Here is a 24,573-nt window from a genome sequence, read left to right on the forward strand (position 1 = left end):
TCTAGCAGACACACAAAGCATAGACAGGCAACAGGAGCTGCAAAGTGATAGGAGTCTGCTTGGACAACAGGACACTTTAAAAAGATATCTCTTGCTCTGTCTTCTCACACAGTCCAAAGTGTGGAGGTTCAGGACTGCGTGCATCTGCAGCTGGACCGCTCTGCTACAATAGACTGTGCACAGCTTTAATGGGAACGTCTTCAAACTGAAATCCAACCACATGTGCCCAGGTTAAGCACTGAGCAAACTGTGCTTCACCTGAGCTCTGTAAAAAGTTCGCAATGGAAACAGGAAAATTAGGCATCCTCACAAACCCTGCCTGATGCTTCCCTTCTGAGCAAAACAACAGGAGCGAGACACATAGTAGAAAAGATACCACTCTTGTAATGAACCCATCCCCGCGAGCATTTTTATTAATTACTTTCATAAACATATATTGTGCCTTGCAATTAAAATTCCGTGTGCCGAGTTGCCATGGCAGCACAACTTCGCCAGAAGAAGAAATTGCCAGGGCTCAGCTGTGAGTGGTGCCTGGAGCTGGGCAGGAGCCTTCTGCAGCAGGTTTGCAGGGCACCCAGGGGGGACAGGGCACAACGGAGAGGAAAAAGCAGCGTCCTTGGTTCCTAGTGCAGAAATCAATGCAAGAGGAGCCTGCTGCATTTCCAGGGAGGCTTCAGAGGAATGCAAATGATGCCTTTTCCCTCCAATGGTCTGCTCCATCTCCTAATAGCTGGCAGCAGTGCGGGCAGATGGGCTGTGGCTATAAATAGGGCCATGCCAGCTGCCCGCCCGTCCCTGTGCCATGCCCGCCGTGCTGCTCTCCGCCAGCCCTGGGGCATGCAGTGCCCGGGCGCGAGCCAGATAATGAGGTGAGCAGCGAGCTGCTTGCACTGTAATTAGCTCCTGGGATGATATGCCTTGCTGTAAAGGAAGCTATGAATGCCGAGAGAAACTCAGAAGTACAATTAATAATGCTGTGCGTTGTCTGCAGGCGCTTAACATTCCAGCACAATTCTTCACCATGACACCATTCTTGCTTTTGGTTACATAGAAATTAGTAATAGATAAAAATAAACCTCAAACACCAACCGCAGCAGCCAAAAATAATCCAGCTGGGGAGCCAAGCCTAGCCCTCTGCATGAGTCAGCAGCAGGCAGGCGGGCGCGTGGCAAGGTGCAGGGTTTGCCCATCCCCATCAGAGCAGTGCCCGGCACACCGACAGATCCTCCTCCTGGTGTTCCAAGAGAGAGAAATGATCCAAAAGCATTGCATCGCTCCCAGCACAGCTCACTTTGCACAGATGCTCCAAAGCCAGCAGCAGGCATGTTGCTGTGAGGCTTGCAGTGCAAAATCTTTCATGCAGTCCCCAGGATGCAGGTGACCCCTAGGAGCACAGAAAGACACACTGCAATGTGTTGGCTACAAAATCACTGTCTAGCACTGCCAAATGATGTAGCTAATTTGGGAAGAAAGACATGGTGTTTTGTTATTCTTTTTCTCTCCTCCTCTCTTTCATGATTACAGACTTGGGGCTTGATTCTGCTTTCCCCGTGGCCAGCAGCAGAACTGCCACTGAAGCAGCACCGTGACAGCCTTACAGCTCCAAAGGAGAAGCTATCTCTACACATTAAGACTTGACACCATTCAGAAATTACACCAAATTCTGCAGGGTGTTTCTTACATTTACATTTGTTCGCGGAGCTGTTATCAATAGACTGAGCAAGCACATTTTGCTTACGTTTTTAAACACTGTAATTTTCCTTGAGTACGTTTGTCATATTGCACATACTTCCTCAATAACCCTAATGCTTTCAAAATGGAGCTCTCGTTTCTCTGCTAATCTATGTAAACATGCTACACAGCAGATCAAGGGAAGCAATTATTCTTCTGCACTCAGCACTGGTGATGCTGCATCTTGAATACACTGTGCACCAATGGGATGTTAGGAAGGCAGAGCACCCAGCACAAACCACAGCAGATTCAAAAACACATTGGAGGTCTCCAAGACTTCACCAGACTAAGGTGCAGCTGCCCTGATTGAGGGATAGTGCCAGTCGTGCTCTGGGAAGGAGGCTGGGATGGCTGCTCTCCAGACCAGATGTCCCATCCCCATCTCCCTGAAAGGCCCTTCAGTCATACAACGCATCTTGTCCTGGAGTTGTTTCTATTTAGGACCTCTGCTGTAAGGATTAGAATTCTCCAAGCAGACCTGGGGAAGGGAAGAAGAAATTCTGAGGTGGTAAGCGAGGATCCCACTCAGGAATCAGGCTCCAAACTTTGGTTTCAGGTCACCTGCTGCACTCAGTTTCCCCCAGCTCGCTGCCTGGTTCCGGGTGGCAGATGGTTCCTGGTTCTGGATGGCAGCTGACAGGCACTACCACTTCCCCCTGATGCCCACCAGGATCCTCCAAGCCCCTGTATCCTCAGTGTGAGCACACACAGGGCCTCTGCTCAGAGCAGCTCAGTGCATGAACAGAGCGAGGCGCCGAGCAGGCGGCAGTCACTTCAGCAGCTATGGAACAAGTCAGTAGGAGGAGACAGCAAATACTCACAGGGTAATCTTTCTGACAAGGTAATCTTGAACACACTTTAACCCACGTATTGCTAACTTACACCGTCTTGACACTTTAAATATCCACTTTTCCTTCACATGAGAATTCTCCTCAGCAGCAGAGCCCAAGAAACAGGAACGTTCATTGCCTCTTCCTGGGTAGCTGGCAGAGTTTGCATTTCTCATAAGTGACTATCAAAGATTTTTTTTCAATTATATGCTCAGATTGCCAAATTGGGTAAAACACATCCTCTGCACAACTTTCATCTCATCCTTGAAAAGATAAAGTCATCTGTCTGAACAAGCTAAAAAGCACACAAGAGTTTCTTCCAAGCACAGAGAAATACAAATCCATGGGGAACTTGAGGCATCGTCAACAAGGCTTAAAAAAATTCTTACTTCTACAGAAACATACAGCCAAACTCCTGCAATTTCAGTGTTCCTCAGCTAATAGGGAATCACAGAGTGGCTGAGGTTGGAAGGCACCTCTGGAGACTGCCTGGTCCTCTCTATGGCCATGAGCTGCTCAGGATCACCTTCAGGCAGCGGCTGAGCATCTCCCAGGATGGAGACACAGCAGCTTCTGGCAGGTGATTGCCATGACATCCAATGGAAAAAAAAAAATCCTCCATCTTCTTTAACACCCCCTGCCACCAAGTGTTTAGAAAGTGGGGTGAGATCACCCTAAGCCTCATCTCCAGCCTGACTCAGGGCTCTCCCTGCACGATGGCTGCTCTCGCAGGCACACATCCCCTCACCCTCGGCACAAGTCCCCCTGCAGGGCAAGGGGAAGGACCACCACCCTCACCCCCCACTGCACTGAGGATATTCCCATGCACAGTGCGAGGAATGGTTAAAGCACACCGAGCTCCATGTCAATGCCTTTTGAAACAGCCTGCTTCTTCAGAGATGTGGACACGAACAAGACTTCTTCCATTTCTGCAGCAGACAAGGCGTTTCCATCACAGTGAGGCTTCCAGGCCAGAAACAAGTGTTTTGATTGTAAAACATTAAGCTCCAAGCGCTACAGGAGAGCGGCAGAACAAAAGGTTTTTATCATTACTCTTCATGCTTTAATTACCTTTATCAAATGCCATCTGAGACTAGCTATTTTTAAATCCCTCCACTTCATCTGTAATTAAACTGACTTAGCACAGATTTGATTCTTCCCTACACAGCTCTATCCTAAATAAAACTCAGTATTTCTGTGTAGAAAGTTCCCGAGGATATTTACAGACCAATCAATCTGAAAACAGCAGCATCCAGAAACAATTCTGGGTTTGAGCTGTCAGTCAAACCCAAACAAAACATATAATCAGGAAACAAAAGCAATATACTGAAATCATAGGATCACAAAGGTTGGAAAAGACCCCCAAGATTTGGCACTGCAGATGCAGCTGCAGATTAAAAGATTTGGTTTTATGCAGTGGAAATATAATTTGTTATCATTTAAATACAAATTGACACCGCGTCTCCTATTATTACTTATGCGGTGTTCTTTTTTATGCATCCCTTTGGACAACGGAAACCAAAATGACAGTTTCCTTTTTATTCATTAATTATTTTCAGTCATTTCTTTTGCAGCTAATATCTGTTCCTAAAAAGTGTAATGTTTGCAAAGAAGAAAATGAGACATTAAGTACTTTTATTAGCTCCTAATTACTCCCATTATAAACTGTCGCTGTTACTTAGACATTTCTTCTTTTCCTGAGCAAAACCCCTCCTAAAGCAAGGACAGAACTCAGTGCAGCCTTCCCATACCCTACCCAGAGGGCAGCCAAAGCAGCTCTTGCTCAAACGCTCACAGGACGTTCACATTGCAGGAGGGCACAGCAGCTCATGGGGCTCTACCAGAGGAGAAAACAAATCCATGCATCGCCACGAAAAACCACATGGAGCAAGTGAAATTCTTGTCAGGGAGGCTATAGACACAAGTTTAAAGGGTGGAGAATAGGAAGAAGGCACAGAGATCCCAAAACATAAAAAATTCAGGCTGTGTGATTTAAAAGCTTCTCTCTTTGACCCATTCAGAGCTGGATCAATAAATGCTTTTGAGGAATATTCTTAGCGTCGTGTGACTTGCAGATGTGCGTTAACTCAAAATATAATGCACATCTCCACTGTTCTGGCACCCTAAAGGAGCGCTAAGTATAGCTCAGAATCCGACAATATTTTTTGAAATACCTCATTTGTTCCCTCCGTGTTCTTCTGCTTTGATAATTATTTCTTTTCATCCCTCCCTGACTCACACACAGAGGCGACCGAAGGAGAATGAACAAATAGAGGTGGGAGGAGAGTGGAGAAGTGGCACCGACTTGAAAAGCTTTGAATGCCTTCAATCATCTGGAAAATCACAAGCAGCAACCCTTTAACTTCTGTAATTAAAGACTCCTGAGACGTACTGCTGAACAGCTTCAGCACTTCACTACTACGTACAATCACATTTTCGAGGCTTTTCCTCATTTTTATGCTGCCTCTTTATTTTCTAACACAGCATTTCAACAGTTGCACTTTGGATGTCACGCTGGAAAACAGAAAAAACAAGTACCCATGATCATGCTCACAACATTAAGATAGTAACTCTCATTTACAGACCCATGGCATCTAAGATTTTAGGTTCCTCCTTCCTATACCTTCTTAGTCTCCATTTTCTGCCTGATTTTGGCAGCAGGTCTTTCAAAAATGCAATACGTAACCCTCAAAAGAGAGCTTGCTGTGTCATGTTCCATGCAAACCCACACCCGCATAGGATTGCATTTGCTAAGTGGTCACATTTCAATAAGACACTGAGTTTGTAAGACCTAAAAGTGGTTCCTCCCTCCCTACAATTCAAAGACAATGGAAGGTACAACGTGCTGCATTGCAACCCAAAATTTGGATAAATCAGTATCTCCCAACTGAACACAGAAATGTCGTACAGTAATGATATGTATTAAAGGTACAAATAATGTTTTTGTTTGGAGGGAAAGAAGTTAAAAACGAATTGCAAAAAAAAAAAAAAAAAGTATTTTCAATCCAAATGAAGGGCATGGAAATAAGGTAATATGGACAGAAAGCACGGCTGTACAGTAAGGTGACTGCAGGCTCCTTCTCTTCAAGGAGATGCTTCTTCAAGGGGAAACAGCAGTAATTCTATCACTGCTCAGGTCCAGGAGATTGGAGTTCAGGCAAATAGAATGAATTTGAAAGTAATCCATGTCAGACCCGTTAATACCACAACATACATCTCCTTGACATTAACTGAGACCAACAGACACAAATAAAGTGCAGACAGCAGATAATCTGCTTATGTTTCTGCTCTGCTTTTTAGGTAAGAATGGATTTCGTGAAATGAAAGGGCTCACTGAAAGCTGTATGCAAAGTTCTTTTTCCAGTACTTATTTAAGAATTCTTGAAATTAAAAGGATGAAAACAGCGGCTGGTTATTTTTCCTGAACAGCCTCCCATTGCTATGAGCAAGGCATCTCCATCTTCATCCTATGCGAGTGAGTTTAAGAAAATTAAGCCAGTATTTACTTTTAACTCCAGGAATACAGATTTTATCAAGGCCTTATCAATAACAGTACCTGTCCCCCCAGGGCGGTCTGACAGAGCCAGGGGGCAGGAGCTCAGCCCCACAGCTGGGGCTCTCACCTCACCCTCATCAGCATCACTCCTGGTTTTGCCCTTAGCTCTTCACACAAGCTGCAATGGATTACTTTACTAAAAATAAATACTGTTTTTTTTTTTTTTTATCCATGTGTCCATCACAAAGTATTTTCCCAGCCTGTTGCTGTAACAGAAAACCAGATTTACACATGGATCCACACATTATGGATGGGTAGACAACTCAATGAAGGCAGCAAAAATTACTGCTTTTTAAAATACAAATAAGGAATATGAGAATAATAACTATTAGTACACATCCAATAGTTGCAACAGACTAAATTCTACATGTATATATAATGCATTAGATGCTAAAGAAGTCCATCCAGCATAAATTAAGAAGCAAACTATATTAGCATTTCACTTCTGAGAAGAAAGTGACCCACTATAATTAAGATAAATGCTTGCACTACAGGTGCATGTAGCACATAGAACATTATTCACTGTAACTGAAATAAGAACATTTGATACTACAGCCTTTCCTAGGCAGGTAGGTGCCATTGCCACTGAGGACAGCTTCACACTGCTGAGCTTACCGTCCTCTTCAGCCCTGCAGCCCATCCTGTGCATCCCCTTAGTAGAACCACACAGGGTTTGGCAACGTAAGGATCTACTGAACTTTTCTGCATTGAAATAGCAAAAATCCTCAAGTACTGCTTCAAAAAATCAGGTGAGGAGGCTCTACAAAACTTTGTCTCCATGCTGAACACATGTTCTGTGACAGCAACTTTCATCCTGCGACTGCACATAAGCACTGCTACCATTCAAGCACTATCTTGTAATTGGAAGCATTTGTGTGTATTGTTTCTATTTTAAATCTATTTTAAAGGCTTCATCATCACTTCATGACCTAGCTTCCTTATCTTGTCATTTCTGTGGCATTCGTTGCAACAAATAACAAGGCCAGCTTTCAGCACCCAATTACAGGGACAATGTTACCCTGTAAATGCATAAGACAGCTTTTCATTAAACTTGCTCTCACCAATACATCACTACCAGTGATGCACTCTGATGGATTTTAGTCTTGTTTCTTATGGAAATCAACCTTCCTCAGCCCACATGAGGCTCCTGCCTCCCTCCTTCTGGATCGAAAGGTGCAGCAGGAAGGGATGTTCTCCGACCAGCACCTAACGCAGAGCTGCTCCACAATGCCCATCCAACCTGAAGACAAATTGTTTATGAGTGTCATGACAGAAATGGAAAATTAATGACTTCAGACCCGTTATTTTCACTAAATTACATTCTTTCTTGTCTCTGCAATCACTGCTGGGCAGCAGATTTGTAAAGGTGCTTATTTCTTGTACCTGTGAATAGCTAGCTGCTTCCGTGTAGATGACACTTTCATGTTCCTTAGAGCCTAGAACACTACACTGATGACTTATGGGTTTCTCTGAGTAGGGAAAGGTACGGTCTTTCACAAGACCTCCCTTCCCTTGTTTACATTTTGGGTAAAACATTCTTCTTCATGATACAGACTTTGTCTGAAATTCAGGTAACTCTGAATAAGCTGTCCTCATTCCCATTTCTTTTCTGTAGTTCATTTTGAGGGAAAGTACATTATTTTCTAGCATTCAAATTAGTTACCCTCTGTTTCTTCCAGAAAGGGCATCACAGCTTACACTTCCATCCAAAGATCTGTAATCTTTACTGTGGGTGGTCAGCTGGGCTTTAATCATTATTAAAACAAGTGCACCCTGCTACCTCCTTGTTAGCACCAGGCCTTTGCTGTTCCCGTGGGGAGGCAGAAGGGCTGAGGCATTTGCACAGGCAGAGCAAGAGGATAACAATAAAAACCTGTCATCAACAGTATCTGCAAAATGGAGAGGCTGAGGAACACCGCCACACCACTTGCAGATACAAGTATTCACAGTGGTAACACCCGGCTTCTTGTGTTTGTTCACAGAGCAGCCCACTCCAGAAACACATTTCAATACGAGACAGCCAGCAAGACCAGTAAGAATACAACAGGTACACCCCAACAAGAAAGCAGTGGAAAGCTGCTTGCAACAAGTCTTTGTTTCATTTGATTTCTTTTTTCCACACATTTTCATCCCAGTTGAAAATGCTCCCGATTTCGATTACAACTTCAGATGTCTTTGAAATGTTTTGATCAACAAAAACTTACTTGCTTTGCAACTGCTCTTCATTAAGTATGAATTGCTCGTGCCCTAGAGACTTCCAGTTCCCAATTTGAACTGGAAGAAGTAATATAAAAAAATTTGATACCAATACACATACTCAGAAAGGCTATTTAACTTTTCTGTTCCCTTCTGATCTCACCCAAGTGTTGAACAACGCATATGCTGGCACACCATGACTCTGTTGGGCTCTGCTGCCCTTGCAACCAGCAGGAAGCACCCAGACACGGCCTCAGGAAGCATTCAGTCTGCTCAGTTACAGCAGCTCTTCATCTCCAGCCACGCTGCTGCCATTCACCATGCCCTCAGAACAACACAACGCAGATTCTTCTTGGAGCATCATTTGCTGGAAAAGACTGGAAGCACCCAGGTTCATAGAATCGTAGAATGGCCTGGGTTGAAAAGGACCACAATGATCATGCAGTTTCAACCCCCCTGCTATGTGCAGGGTCACCAACCACCAGACCAGGCTGCCCAGAGCCACATCCAGCCTGGCCTTGAATGCCTCCAGGGATGGGGCATCCACAGCCTCCTTGGACAACCTGTTCCAGTGCATCACCACCCTCTGGGTGAAAAACTTCCTTCTAATATCCAACCTAAACCTCCCCTGTCTCAGTTTAAAATCATTCCCCCTTGTCCTATCACTATCCACCCCCATAAAGAACCGTTCCTCCTCCTGTTTATACGCTCCCTTCAAGTACTAGAAGGCCACAATGAGGTCTCCCCAGAGTCTTCTCTTCTCCAAACTAAACAAGCCCAGTTCCCTCAACCTTTCCTCATAGGAGAGGTGCTCCAGCCCTCTGATCATCTTAGTGGCCCTCGTCTGGACCCACTCCAAGAGCTCCATGTCCTTCCTGTACTGGGGCCCCAGACCTAGACACCGTACTCCAGATGGGGCCTCACAAGAGCTGAGTAGAGGGGCACAGTCACCTCCCTCTCCCTGCTGGCCACCCCTTTTTTTAATACAGCCCAGAACACAGTTGGCCTTCCGGGATGCATGTGCACACTGCTGGCTCATGTCCAGCTTCTCATCTACCAGGACTCCCAAGTCCTTCTCTGCAGGTTGCTCAGAAGACCTGAAAAATCAGGCTAGGTGTGCTTAAGTGAGCCCAAATGAGTACTCAGGAACTTAACTTTAAAGCCTCAGGATTCCAAGTGCAGTTTTACCACCTTCTGTTATATCCTCCAAAAAGATATCACAATACACAAAGCTCTCCAAGCCATGTGATGTAATTTTTGCCTCAGGAAGAGCTGCCTGATAGCCATTTGAGAAGCCATACCCCCAGAAAAGAACAGAGAAATTGTTCTTGTTTTCCTAAGCCATCGGCCACTTCTAAGGTCTGAGAAAATGATTTTTCAAAGAAAAAAACTCCAAAATGTTAGTAGTCAGAATGAAGGTAGGTAAGGATGGCTGTGGAAGCTTCTCTCTTCTCTCTTGCTCAGTCCTATGGGGAGAAATCAATTAACTAATCAAACACATAAGAGCATCACTCCAGAAGCCAGTATTTGACAATCCTTCAGTCACCAAAAGCATCGCTGGTGCTGCAAGGCTTCACTCGGTCCTATTTGCTGTGTTTGCTTCCAGGTTCCTGCAGCACCTCCTGGCCCTGCTCCAAGCCCTCACTGGAGCCCTGCCTGCGCCCAGATGGGCTCTCTGCATGTGGTGCAGTGGGAGAAGGACATCTTTCCTCAGCCTCTCATTTTACATAAGCCCTAACAGCAGCCCTATGCACAAGGCTTCACTCAAACAAAAAGTAGAAATTCAGTGTCTTCGGGCTGGTTCTGTGATCCAGGACCACATCTCAAGCATAACACACATAGCTTCTGCCTTGCTGGTATGACATTCAGTGCTCACACCCCTGAGCATTCTCCAGGAGCATTTATCTCACAGGTCTGTGTGGTCTGAAAATGTCCCACCTCCTGGCGTTCCTTGTTGGAGTTCGGGGTGAGCATGAGGTCTCAAATCTTTAATGGCAGAACTGCAGAATGCAGAGTGAAAAAGAGCTCAGCACAGACTCATATAAGCTCTACATGCCCTTTACCTCCTGTGAATTCAGTACTAATAATAAAACAAGTGCGAACTGAAGGTTGTCCATTTTACAGCCTATAGCTGCATATCTGATCAGGCTCCGAGTCTCCAAAAACGAGACCAAAATAAAAACAAGAAAAGAATCTTTTCTGGTCACTATTGAAAGTAAGTTTAGAACCAAGCTGGTTACCAAAACCACTAATATATTAGGAGAAGGAACGAATCAGGTCCAAATTTAAAGCTACATTATATAATTGTTAACATTACAACTACCTTAAATATTATAAGCAATGGTTAGCAAGACAGGATACAAATCCACTGGCAGCAAACATTAAATTCAGGCTCTAGATCTTAACTGCGAATTCATGGAACTCCAAGAACAATCAAATATAAAAGTAACACAATGCACGCTAATACTGCCCTAATTTTGAAGTAAAACGATTAATAAGAAAGCAGGTCAACTCAAATACAGCCAGAGATGCTGCTGCAATGGAGCAGAAAGAACTGACGAGGCTGAACCAAGAGAAAGCACAAACATAACCTGAACTTGATTTATACACGAGATTATTTTCTTGCAGACAATGAAGAAGGCACAAATAATAAACTGAAGCATGACCACCCATCTTCTGTTATGCAGAAAGCTCTCAGAAGCTGTGAGAAGGCTTCTTGTCGCAGGATTCAAGGAACCATGTTAAATGTCTAACAAGAAACCTACACAACAGTGAACAATACAAACAGAGAGAGATGATCACAGTCTTGCATATGAAACAAAATTATTTTTCCATTAAAAAAGAGTACATTTACTACCAGGTTTCACATTTCAACTCTATTTTTGAATGTTCAAATATTCTATCAGTCGACAGAGACAGTATCAGATGGCAGTAATTAAAAACATGATACAACCTCGAATGAGTTAATTTGCTATACAATGCCTTTTATGTTCATACAATCTCATTTCACTTCAAGAAAAAACAGGAAATGCAGTTAAATCACAAAATAAGAGCAATGCAATAGATGCAGAACAGGTTGAGATACAAGGGTTCAGCAAATCTATAACCAACCATCATCAGTCCCTTTGGAATTCAGACATTCTAATAAACACTCTAATATAATTACTTTCTGGAGTTACATTATCACGTTTTTACTTTAATAACCTGTATTTTAAGTTTCTCAATAAGCTTATAAAATAACGTAAAAAATGTTTAATGTATAAAATAAGCATTTTAGCTATTTCACTTCACAGAGATGAGAAACGTGACTTTTCTGAACATACTTTAACATATCGTTTTCAGTTCAGCACACACACACACAGATGCACACTTTTATTATGCAAGTCTTCTGTGCTCATCAGTAATGCTGCTGATGCATTTGTCTCTACTGTAATGGAGCTAGACATGAGTCATGTCGTGTACTTGCCTAAAAATCACAAGTCTAGGGCTCTCCATATTACTGGTCACCTGAATAGAGAGAACTGAGCACAGGCTCCTTAGTATTCCAAGACTCCCCCAAAGTCAATAGGAATTCTGCTTGCAAAAGGAATGAAGAATGAGACCAAAATATCTGTAATTAATAACTGTAACAAGCTGCCAGCTTTAGAAGCTGCAAAAGGGGATCCTGCTGAAAACACTGCAAAGTTCCAGTGCTACACAAGCACATTGTTTGTCAAATAATAATTTCTTTGTATGGAAGAAAAATAAGAATTCCCATAGTCTTACTGGTTTCTCAAGTTCAGTAAATTCCGTTAGATCATGAGCAAGACAAAGCACTAACACTCATATGTGGAACTTAGCAGAGAAAAAACACAAACATACCTTAAACATCAGTTTTATTCACAGAACACTTACTACTGATGCTGGTTTTAAAGAAAATGTGAGCATGTTATTAGAGGCAAACCACATGTAACATCTCTAACTGCAGAGTGAAAAGGGTGGGGCGAAAGTTCTTCACAAAGAGCTGGTGAGCAAACCCAGCTGTGGAGATAGGCTGATGGGCAGAGCAAGCTAGATGCTGTTTCCAACTCCTTTAAATATATCAGCCCTGGTTCCACAGAAGTCTAGTTTGGATGCTGGATTTTGTTTCTGAATGAATAATGTGTTATTCCAGAAAAAAAAATGACATGCTAGTGACTACAAGTGGAACAACACTGCCACACTCTAACCTTACCATGGCCCACCGAGGCCTTGCTCACTGTGGGATCCTGCTGTTAGCCTCACTGCTACATTTTGTCATTTTTGCATTTAAAAAAAGTTATTTAGATAGGGTTAGAAGCCCTTTTTGTAGAGGACTGCCTATAGCATCTGGGCCACTGTGCAGAGATGTCACCACCATGACATGTGGGACATGTGGGCTCCATCTCCCAATGGAACCCAGGCCATACCAGTCGGGTTCCATTGGCAACACGCATCCCGGCTGCTCTGCAGCATGGCTGCCTACCTCAGTCAGATAGAGAACAAGGAAACCAAGAGGGAACCATCCCCTGCACAGACATCATTGCTCCGTGCTCCAGAGCAGCTGCCTGAGGCCCCAGAGGCCACTGTGCCCTTCCCTCCAGTGACTGCTGCCCCAATGCCAGCACGGCAGCAGGATGGCCTAGGTGGCACTAAGGACCGAGGCACCCAAAGAGGCCGCCATCTTTCAGCCAAGGAACATGGCAACAAAGCCAATGACTGCCCAGCCTTCAGCATGCCCATCAAACACCAGAAGAAGTCCATTTGGTGGAATGACACTGCCAACACTTATCCTGTCATTGATGAGCCAGCGCTCACAGAGGTGCAGCCAACAGCAGAGCCTCTGACAGCTCGTAAACCTCAGAGCAGGAAAGATTCCAGTCACTAGGCCAAAATGTTGAAGCTGTCCGCAGTGGGGTGGCTCCAGAAAACACCAGGCCCTGCTCCTGTGGTATTCCCCTGGGAGGGAGTTCACATGAAATAAGCCTTGGCAACGGAGGGATGACAGGAAACGTTCTGCATCTTCATTTCTTGCTCAGGGCACTTTGCGGGTGAAAACACCAGCAGGGTTAATATGGTTTCAGAATGCTTTAGCTCAGCTGGAGGTTGAAAGCAAACAACAGATCTCTTGAAACACACACTTCTCTTTTGCAATTCAAAGTCGCTCCTCTCATCTTTCTGATTTTCAGTCTTGGCATGGTGTCAACTAACTCTTCTCCTCCACATGATGAATTCCTCTTCCACCACAACAGCAGCTCCAACAGTGATGATGCTTGGCTGCTCCAAGATGGCCAACAAGGAACCGGTTGCCCCTGCCTGGCTGACTTCACGCATGGAGAAACTAGCCCAGAAGAGTGCAGATGAGATAGAGGGCACAGGCACTCAGTTAATACTTCATAATCTAATAGCTAGTAGTCTAATTGACAAAGAGATCTATAACTACACTGTTTGAATCAGAAACCTCATGCTGATGGTACCAATGCTAACAGTTTTCTTTCCTTTTTTATAACTACAAATGTCTCATTGCTTTTGGATCAGCCATTGTTTATTAAACTAAAACTTCCCTAATACTTCTTACAGTAACCCAGAACCTCTTTTTGATAGGAAACAGACACCGTTTGTTCCATGGCCAGCTGAAAAGTCAGGGCTGCTTTTCTACAGGATCAATAATTACATTTCTCTCTCAAATCTCATCTGCCTTCTCAAGTTTAACTCTTACCCCGAATAAATCACAAACAGATATTTCTCACCTGCATCCCATTCCAAATCCCTTTTTACCAACCTAGAACATTTTTGGCTTGCTATAAATCTATTTTCCTACCACAGACAAAATCAGCATTACAAGAGCACCCTGTTGTGACTTTTATTTTTAAAATACAAGCATCACTTAATGCAGCAGGTTCATCAAATCAGATGACCATCAAGCACAACTGTACCAATGCCCAACCATCACAACCACACTGTCCCCCCAGAAGTGTTTCCCAGGCTGGGGTAACTCATAAGAAAGGAGCAGCAAATGCATGAGGAAAACACAGCTAACACCTCCAGCTGCACTCCAGCAATAGCCCTCGTATACTCTCAGCAAAACTGAAGGAAACATAAACAAGAGAAAGTATCTCCATAAATCCCATCCAAAATGTTAATTCGCCACCAAAACAGTTTCTTTATCTGCAAGTTTACAAATAAAAGCAGTGACACATCATATTTCAGCCCAAAAGAAAAAGCTGGAAGAATCTGGCACCTGTGCCTGAGGCTTGCTGCCAAAACACCCAAATTCTAGTAAAAAAGGTACAGCAGCAACTTTGTTTTGATACCACGGAATGCATCCTTAGTAGACCTAGAGGACTAGACACAGCTCCTTTGAAGGATACAATCCCTCTTATATCCTCATGAAGGCTTTTACAGAAGTGAAGAACATATCTAACTATCAGCAAAACTGAATTTAAAATTAATATTCAAATTAAATTAAAAAAAAAAAAAGCCAGAGATCAAGCACAGAAAAAAAGCGAAGTCAGCAAATGATACTAATTAACTGCTTCTTCCTGAGATGCTAGGTACCGGAAAGTACGGTCTCCTTAGGTCCTGAGTTGAAAACTTAAAGATCTTAAAAATAATTTTGTCACGATAGCATGGAATTGCATTTGTATTTAATAGATTTTTTTTAATGTTTTATGACATCTTCATAAACCACTCCGAGTTCTGCCTGGAAAATGTTAAGTAGGCAGTATTCCAAAGACAGCAGTGTGGGGTGAAGGCCTTTCCCTGACAGCCTGCTTGCTGGTTTGGCTTTGGTTGTTTCAGCACAGACCGTACTTATCTGACTCCAGCCACAAAGCAGTCCTCAAAGCCCTTGAAATTAAGGGAAAGCTCCCTCTGAAACCTGCTGTTATAAGACTGTTTACAACCCTTAAGTATATACGTATGTGTATACATACAAGCTGCATGAGCAATCATTACAGAAACTCGAGAGCCAAAAATCTACCTGGTTATAACGTGATTATTTTATGATCCTGTACCCCTATTAAGGGCACAGGTGGAAAGGAGACCAATCTGTTCTTGACCTAACAACAACTCATTATTTTCATCACACAGATCTCTCCTTGAAATGATTATTTTTAACTTACTGCTTTCCATTAAAGAGTCTAATCCACAGCCTCCTGCAAAAACCTTGCTGAAGCCATGGAAAGCATTGCTGCCTTCAGCAGCCCGTCCCACTGCTTTTGGGGCACATCACCTTCATGCAGCCCAGTCCAACAGGAGCCCCCCAGCTCTCAGGGTGCAGGGTGGGGTGACAGAGGAGCCCAGAACAGCTGAGGGAAAGGAGGCGAGGCAGGGCCCCGCTTCATCCTGTTGCTGGAACAATTTAAACCGCCCCAGGTTTAGTCAGTGAGCATGAATCAGAGATTTAAATGGCACGCTGAGCTGAAAAGGATCTACAGGGATAGGAAAGAGGGGGGAATGCATCTTGCAAAAGGACACAAATGCCTTAGATTTGATGCTCATCATTTAAGCACAGATACAAGCACAGACATCCTGTACCACAGCAGCATTAAGCAGTGCCTGGCCACCAAAGCCCCAGGCTGCCTGCCCCACACAGCATGCCAGGAGAGCCCAGCCAAGGCCCCAGCAGCTCCTGCCCCGCTGCACAGCTCCCAGCCCCACCGCCCCAGCAGAGCTGCTAACGAGAAGCTGCGTGCTGCCACCAGTTAATAAGCGTTAAGAGCCTGGGGCTGCAGCAGACCTCATGCAGAGGTCAGAACGGATCCGCCTGAGCGCTGGAAACATCATTTGTCCATTTACAATTATAAATTTAAACGTCACCCAAGAGCAGCTTTTAAATAATACATGTGCAAGTATAAATAACACTTGAGAGATCATTCAAGGGCAGAAACCTTCACTGGATGCAGGTATTCAAAGACTCTCCTACCTAAAGCACGGGAAATGTGACATATCTGCATGCTCCATGAGTGATGCACCTTGTTGTCTCTCTGTCAGTCCATCATACTTCCCCAGGTCACCATCCAATCTGTCATGTAAGGATTTCATTACCTGGACTTCATCCGTGAAGCATTTGAGCTTATTCAAATAATTTACAGAAGAAGAAAAACAAGACAACAGGCAGATGTATTCCACGCCAAGAAAAGGAAGAAACAAAAAGCAGTATCATCAAGAGGCAGAAATGCCCTCAGTGTGATTAATGCTGACACCTCTGATCCGCCTCAAAAACTTCAGTTTATCCCTTTTTCTAATACTGCTGCTCATAAAACTTAGATTACAGGCCGGGGCAGATCATACAAAAAGTAGAACCTCTTTCCCTGGCAATCACTGCATGTATAGAAGTTTCCTTTCAATCAGAATCATCTGTGCTTTGCTCGCAGCGAGCCGCAGGGTGATGAGCACGAAACGCCCGCAGCATTTCTGCCGTGTCCTTCTCAGGAGGGTTACGTCAGGCAGGAGGCAGGGTAAGGCGGTGATAGAATCCCAAAGATCTAAAGGCATTTTTATGGCCTCAAAGAGCATTTCCCAGCCTGCTGTCAGCATGGCTGAAAGCACGAGGGCCTCCTTCTACTTGCCCTGTCCTTTGCAGTACTTCGACAAAGGAAAAGCCCAAGGAAATTGTGGATGTGAAGGTGAGATGAGTGGTTGACAGTGTTTCCTTGAGGCTCTGCTGAGGAAGAGTGCCCTCAGCAGCCTCTCCTCTGCTCATGCACTGCCTGTTAGCACCTCAGGCCCGTGGAGCCCCCGTTCATGTTTTCTGGAAGGATCTTCCTGCTATCGAATGGAGAAAGCAGTCAGTATACACTACAAAACATAAAGACGTATAGGTTAAATAGGGGAAAAAAACAGGTTTTACTTGAGCTTTGTATTTGGCTTAGCAAACATCGCACGCTCCTCCCTCCCTGCAAAGGCAGCTCCAGGCTGGGCGCATCACGGCCGAGCTGCTGCTGGCAAAGGCTTCTTCCCACCGCAGCAGCACCCCGAGGCAGAGATACAGACATTCAAATAGCAGCACAAAAATCCATAGATGCGCAGGCTGGGAATCATAGAATCAATATGTAATATGGAAAGATGAAAGAGCTCCATGTTGAGAACCAGCTGTGGGATAGTATACAAACTAATCCATTTCCCATCAGCTTGATATCCCATCGCAGCAACTATCTTTTGTTTGTATCGAAACTCCACTTGTCTTATGCAGAATAATAAGCTAATGAAACTGCAAATCATTGCGTCGATCCACGATTCTCAACAACCAATTTGTAATTGACTGGCACATCACTTTACCAAAAAAAGCCATTTCTACCAGCTTTGCTGAGGGTGAAAACAAAGCCTGGCTACAGATATTCAGTTGGCAAATACTAACAAAATAAACGCTGTTTTTGAAAGGTCTTCATAAACTGTACCATGAAAGGCAGCTCATTAAACAACAGTGAACTGCTCAGCAGAGGAGACACAAAGATTCTGCCCAAAAATAAACCTAGCATGACACCTCGTGCTTTACCAAGTACAATCACAAGATGCGTTTGTAAGCAGAAGTGGAAAAAAAAATCTTACTATGAGAAAATCAGTAAGAAAACATTTAAAACACCACCTTATGCTTTTCGTGACCAGTTTTCTTTCTCTGTAAGGAATGTTTTAAGAGGAAATCACTTGGCTGCTGCAGGAAATAAAGGAGCACATGGCGAAGAGAAAGTTGCTCTTCTGGTCATACCTTGCACGATACATTGCACGATTGGGGTTTTCTTGCCTTTTAATCCAAGATCATGAAACCTTATATAATAAAGACAGACTGAAAATCAAAACAGACAGGTCAGGAGACTGAAATTTCTACTGGATTTCTTTTAAACCCACCGAAACATCCAGCCCTACCATTTCTGGAAGAGAATTCAGCACCAGCTGGAGTCCTCAGACAGCATTAGTAAAACAGCAACAAACCTCCCTTAGATAACATTTGAAATCATGAGTTTAAAAAACACTGCAAAAAAAATGAAACACGCTTACTAAATTTAAAAATTCATGTGACTGACCACCATGTCAAATTCTGTCATCTAGGGAACAGCACCTGGAAATGCAGCCTTGAACCTGGCTGGGGGTAATTCGACATACCCCAGGTTTACACGGAGCAGCCTGAAGCGTGATCTCAGAGTGAGTGAAATTCTGGCTTCAGATATGCAAGTCAGTGCTCTTGCACCGATGTTATATTGATGTTCAAAGAAAAAGGAAGCAAGGAACCTGGGTACCTACAATTCATATGCAGCATAGGGGATTTCTGACAGATTCTGTCCCTTTAACATCAGCCTGAAGACCAAGGGAAGTGTCACATGCCAGCTTGGCACACAGGGAGGGAGGTATTGCTGCCTGCCCCACGGGCTACTGCATCAACCATATGGGGCTGTACAAGCAGGGATCAGCTAAGGCACTACTGATACAAATGAGCTAGCCTGTGTGCCTCGACATGTTTGAAGCTACAGCACCATGTAAATACACACCTGGTGCCTTCAAGTTGGGTTTCTTCTTTTTAATAAAAGGTTTGGTCAGCTACAAGGATTTCCTACAACTCTCCTTGGATTTCTAAAGGTCACACCAAAACCTGTTAATGGAAATGCCAACAAAGCCCTGAGCACAAATGCAGAACTACTTCATTGAGTTGAAACCAACCACACAAGCTGGGAGGAATGAGGCATTTCCCCGACTGTTGGCCAAGTGTTGTGCACCGAGAGCATAACTAGGTAGGAAACTAAGTACATCATCACCACAGAGAGCACAAATACAGGTCTGGTTTTTGAGACGAGACAGGGTTGAACGACCTTCTGGAGCCGCCAAGAAGAGCCTTCTGAAATAAACTGCAGCTTCTCTAACGAAGGCAATACACGCATAGCCCAGACATGAATATGTGCAAAGAACACGACTCGCTTCTCCATAGTATCTGTCAGGGCTAATCGTCAGCAACAGCTCAGTTTAGCTAGAGGAATGTTTCAAGTCATATTTCAATCTGCTCTAAAGGCTGTGTGATGATAGAAACCAGCATACAGACACTGAAGACAGAAAGCAGGCAGTCTTAGTTTGGGATTTTAAATAGGCAATTCCAAAGTCCTTCGGAAGGTCACTGGAACCCAGAAGAACTTGCACAGAGAAGAGAGCATAACATCAGGGAACTACAATCAGGCTGGGTTTGATATACATAATACTACTTTATTCCATTGTTTCATCTTTCTTACAGGTTTAAAAATGTACAGGGGTTCAGAACCACCTCCACACAACAGAGTACATCAGTACGGGAGATCTAGAGTCAAACCACAAGTGTGCAAACGTGGTCAGCTTCCATTACAAAAAGTAATAGGCACCATCTTTACATCTGCGTTTTGGTGAAAGAAGGAATAATAGTGCAGTGTTAAAAGGCACCAATAACCGGGCCTTTTTTAAAAGCCAATAACCATCTAAGAAAATTACATTTGGTTCAAAATAATAACTAAAGTGTTTTATTGACTGGCATGCATCTGAACCCCTGGCAATTTATTTCACAAACCCAATGTGCGCCCTTGCGAAATAAAAAAGATTTCATCAGTGGACCTGAAAGTCAGTTCACTACAAAAGGAAATACTGAAGCTCATTGCCTGTATTTGATACCCAACTGTCTTGTTCACCTTCTCCAAGAGCACTTGTCTGACAAACATCTATTCAACAACTGCACAGAAGTATTTCTCTGAAAACGAGTACAGTGTTTTAATCCTGTAGCATTGACCCATCCCATGTGCTAGGAAAACATTAGGCACAGAACACAGCTTACATTTTCTCTTAAAGAAAAAAGTAATCTGGAAAGAACACAGGATGTGCAAGCTAGGTTTACACAAAGGATTGGCAGCCACAACAGTAAGCTAGACATCCAAAAGAAAAGGTTTTGTTACTTATTTTTAATTTTCTAAGCAGTGATGCACACTGCTGTGTGCCATTACCATATCTGCGTTAGGATTATTTGTGTAGACAATAAAGGAAAAGCTCCAGCACACCCTAAAGGACACTACATCAACACTGTGTGCTAATTTAACGGGATCGGGAGAATGAAAGACAGAAGAAGTCCTCACAGGCGGGCAGCTTACCTCGTAGGTGCCCTCAAACTAAACCCCTGCAACACGACGGGATCTAAAGATGCATGGGATGGAGGGGGCCGGGGGGAAATAAAAGGAAATGAGGGGGCGGGGGAGTTCGGTGACAGTTGTAGCAGAATGTGCCGTTTTATCCAAAAGCATCATGCCCTGCGTAGGTTGTATGCTCTGCAGGTTGTCTGTGTAACTGAACATGGTACCAGGTGTGAGCAGAGACAGAGCTGGTTATTGATCTGCAACATCTACTGCAAGTCCTCAGGAATATAATTTACGGATAGCCACTTACTGTGTAGTTGATTGCTTCCTCGTAACTATATTTAAATTCAAAAGGCTACAGTATATTCTGACACAAAGATAGTAAGACAACTTTTCTACAAGGGCGAAAAGAGAAGGTAGTAACTAACTCGTTTATTTTGTGAGGACCCTCCTGCCATGCAGGAGCTGTATCATGCCCTTTGGGAGATTTAAGTTCTGACTTTCTCCGTTGTCTCTGCTGAATGGCTCTGCTCACAATTTCAGAGCTACAGTCAGAGTCCAGTGACCCCTCTTACAGCAGCCTTTTCCTTTCCCAAAAGCACTTTTCAACACATCTCTTAATAGCATAGCAAACTATTCAAGTAAACATTTCTCCTCTGCTAAGTTCCCAGATACAGCAAACGCTATCAAAGCTCCACGTCCGATGGCACGTGCCAGTGTTCTTTAAATGGAGCAGGAATTAGCCCGTTTCCTTGGTTTAGGGTCCTGTACACCCCTGTCCTTTAAACACGTGCAAGATGAACACATAGTCTCTGATAGTCTCCGTAGTCCCAGCCTGAAAACACTGTTGGAGAGGCTATAGATCACACAGTTGCAGAAACTATTGCTTATAGCAAGCCACGTTGTTAAGAAGGAAAGCGCGGGGTTCTCCAACACCCTGGAGCTCTCCAGCAGAAAGTATATGATATAGGGGAGCCACAGCATGTAGAACACGCTGGTGATCCGAAACAACACCATGGCATAGCGGCGGTCGGGGCTGTGCCCCGTCTCCCCAGCAGCGTCCACTTCATGGCTGGGAAACCGAGCCCTCCGGTCGTTGATCTCTTTGGTGTGCTGCCGGCAGATCTTGAAGATGTGGAAGTACGTGAAACATATGACAAAGGCAGCAGGAGCGTACAGTAAGCAGACGATAAAGCCAGTGAAGTAGGCATTAGTTAGCCAGGAGGTAGCACACCACTCAAAAATATCTCCGTGGTAACCAGGTTTTCCCCAGCCGAAAAAGGAAGGCAAGAAGATCAGGCAAGAGTATATCCAGATCAAAATGATGCAGATTCTCAAGCGGCAAGGTGTGACCAGTTGGTTATAGGAGAGAGGCTTTGTTATGGCGAGATAGCGATCCACGCTGATGCAAGCCAGGCATGCCATAGACACGCTTTTTAGCACGGAGATGATGTATCCGAAAACTTGGCACGTCAGGGACTCGTGGACACCTGTTGAATAGTGTAGCAGGGACAGCGTGGGGACCAAGCAGCTGACTCCAACAAAAAGGTCGGCGTAGGCCATGGTCTGAATGAAGTAGCTGGTGGTGTAATGGTGCAGAAGCGGGGCGCAGTGGAAAACGAAGATAACAGTTAGGTTACCCGCAATAATCAAAAAGGTGAGCAGGACGATAACAACTGTCTCAAGGATACAGATGTCGACTGCGTTGTAGTGACCAAATCCCAGAGGGCAGGAGAGGTGCTCGGACAGGTTCACCACGCTACCGCTCATATTCAGAGTCCTCCATTCAATCCATCGCGACCGGTTCATGTTTTGTGGTAGGGATCGCTGTGACTGGAGGCAGCGAGCAGGCGACCCGCTCAGCGGCAGCTGGACTGCTCCAGCGTCCCACGGCCTCTCCTGCAGCTGCTGCCAGCGCTTACGGGTGGGAGGGTTCTACAGTCCCATAGCTGTTGATGCTCCTCAGCATCAGTGCATCACACCTTAGCTTTAAGGAAAGAAAGGAAGGAAGGAAGAAGGGTAAAAAAAAAAAAAAAGCCAGAAAGAGAAAGGCCACTGATCAGCTGTTCCAGTGCTCTTGACCAATCCTAAGCAAACACAAGGCACTTCTAAAGCAAGCAGGTACCATGAAATAGGGAAATAAAAACTGAAGAGCCACCTTCATTCCCCAGGGGGAGAGGGGGGGAAAATCTCTGACTTTTAATTTCCTGAGAAAGTCATTGACTTTGGAACACAGCGGGGTGAGAGGAGGGAGGGAAGGAGGAACCTCGGCACAGCGCAGGGTTCCTGGACCAGCAGGTGCTAGAGGTCATCTTTTACCATCTCAGTTTAAATCAGAGTGACTCAAGAGTAAAGGAAAAAGTTCATCATCTAATGCTGCCTTTTCTGGCTCCGTCGGGGAGATGGCACTCCGTCTTATCCACGCTGCTCGTTAGGAAGGCAAGGGAAACACTTTTGTCAAGGTTAATTCCAACAGACTCACCACCGTTTGGGTATGAATAATGAATTTTATTTGGGACAAGGCAGGTTTGTCCTCTGACTGCCCAGGAAGCAAGCATACATCTCACATACAACGAGGAAGATTGCGTCTATTCACGTAAAGATCAAAATGCTTTAAGAATAGAATTTGGAGACTTCTATCAGTATTCACAATCCCTTTAAACAGTTATGGTCTGTTACAATTACCAGTGCCAGAAGCATACCTCAAGGTCCCCACAGACAAAATAAATCCTCTTGAATTCTATTTCAGCAATGGCAATTTAAAATCATCATCTTTGGAAGCTCTGCCGTAGCAGAGCTCAGCGCTCGGGAGTCCACGGGTGCAGCCACGGCATCTCTCACCTCTGTAGCAACACCTGAATCATTTCACAAACCCCCACACCACGGGGACAGAAACTTCCATCTGCATTCTGCTGCGATGCTAACGAAATGCTGATTTGACCAGAAAGGCTGCCATTGTTTACTACTCCATTATCCTGCTGCTTTGCTTCATCTTCTGCGTGGTTTTAGGGCTCCAACGTTTATAGGCGACCGGCGTGATAAATCACTGCTTAAAATAATCGTTCTTCTAATTGCAGGACGTTACCTTGCTCGTTGCGTTCGCAGTTGGGGAGAAAGCAAACATTAAGAAAAAGCATCTTCCTTCCTCAGTTTTAAGTAAATGCTCGATTAGTTCCGGACTCGTTAGGCAGGTAATTAATTGTACACACGCGCGGTTTCCGAAAGGCCCCAGAAATGCCAGAACCGCCTTTATCAGAGAGTTCTGGAGCCCGGCGGGGGGCAGCGAGGGATCCACACACACCGATCCCAAGGTCATTCCGCTATTACGCCGGCATCTGCTTTAAGTCTCTGCAAAAGTCCCCGGTGCGTCGGGCAGCCCTCGCTGCGTCCGCAGGAGGGATTTCAGCTGCCAGAAAAGAAACATTTTCTCCAATCCTGTCGCGGCACTTTGAGAGACACCATTCCCGTCGGAGTTAATTTCCTGCCGCGCATCCCCACGCCGCACAGAAAGTCCTTCGGATCTCAGAACGCCCCAGAATATTGCCGGTTATTCCCTCGGTCTACGGGCGGCAGAGCGCGCGCAGAACCACTACTTTTTCCTCCGCTTCTTTGTTACGGCGATGAGGAGAGCTGCCTCCCCTCCGCGCATCCTCGCCAGCCGCCGCCCGCCCGCGGTCTCCTACTCGCCGTGCTGCGGCTGCGGCCGCCGCCGCTCCGCTCCCCCGCCAGCGCCGCTCGCACCTGAGCCGCCCCTCCCCTCCTCCGGGCCGGCGCTGCGGCGCCCAGGCGGCTCGGGGCAGCGGCGCCCCCCGCAGCGCAGCGGGGGAACGGCGGCGCGGATGGAGGGACGAGGGGGCGGCTGAAAAGCCACGCGTGGGAACGGGGCCCGGCGGTCCGAGGAAGCGCCCGCGCACACCAGCCAGAAACCTCAGTAATCTACGCCTAACTTACACCTAATTGCGTAGGAGTCTCCGTACGTCGCCTGGAAATGGTTAACTTCATTAACTACCTGCCGTGGCTTGGCAGAGATTCTGTCCAACAGACAACAAAAAAAATCAGTCTCCTAAACATCCATTCTTTTTATACTGAAGTCAGACTCATTTTCAAACCCATCTGCAAGAACAGATGCACAACAGCAGCCTCCCCCCCCCATTCCCCAGCACATCCCTGGTGCCCCCATCCCGCC

At 45.1% G+C, this 24,573-nt stretch overlaps 2 protein-coding genes across 9 annotated transcripts in view; both read right to left on the reverse strand.

Moving 5' to 3' along the window:
* Nucleotides 1–24,573, reverse strand: part of RABGAP1L (RAB GTPase activating protein 1 like) — a 216,544-nt gene that overhangs the window by 112,839 nt on the left and 79,132 nt on the right. The window lies entirely within an intron of this gene.
* GPR52 (G protein-coupled receptor 52) lies at nucleotides 19,480–23,516 on the reverse strand. The gene is made up of 2 exons (XM_040705266.2): nucleotides 23,090–23,516; nucleotides 19,480–22,374 (listed from the first exon to the last, which is right to left on the reverse strand). Exon 2 carries the CDS (start codon nucleotides 22,194–22,196, stop codon nucleotides 21,111–21,113), a length of 1,086 nt encoding a protein of 361 aa, XP_040561200.1. The 5' UTR covers nucleotides 22,197–22,374; nucleotides 23,090–23,516; the 3' UTR covers nucleotides 19,480–21,110.

This window comes from Gallus gallus, chromosome 8 (genome assembly GCF_016699485.2).
Source record: "Gallus gallus isolate bGalGal1 chromosome 8, bGalGal1.mat.broiler.GRCg7b, whole genome shotgun sequence".
NCBI classification, from domain to species: Eukaryota; Metazoa; Chordata; class Aves; order Galliformes; family Phasianidae; genus Gallus; species Gallus gallus.

Coding starts and splice junctions, on each gene's coding strand:
- GPR52 (XM_040705266.2), bottom strand. CDS start 22,196: ATGAACCGGTCGCGATGGATTGAATGGAGGACTCTGAATATGAGCGGT.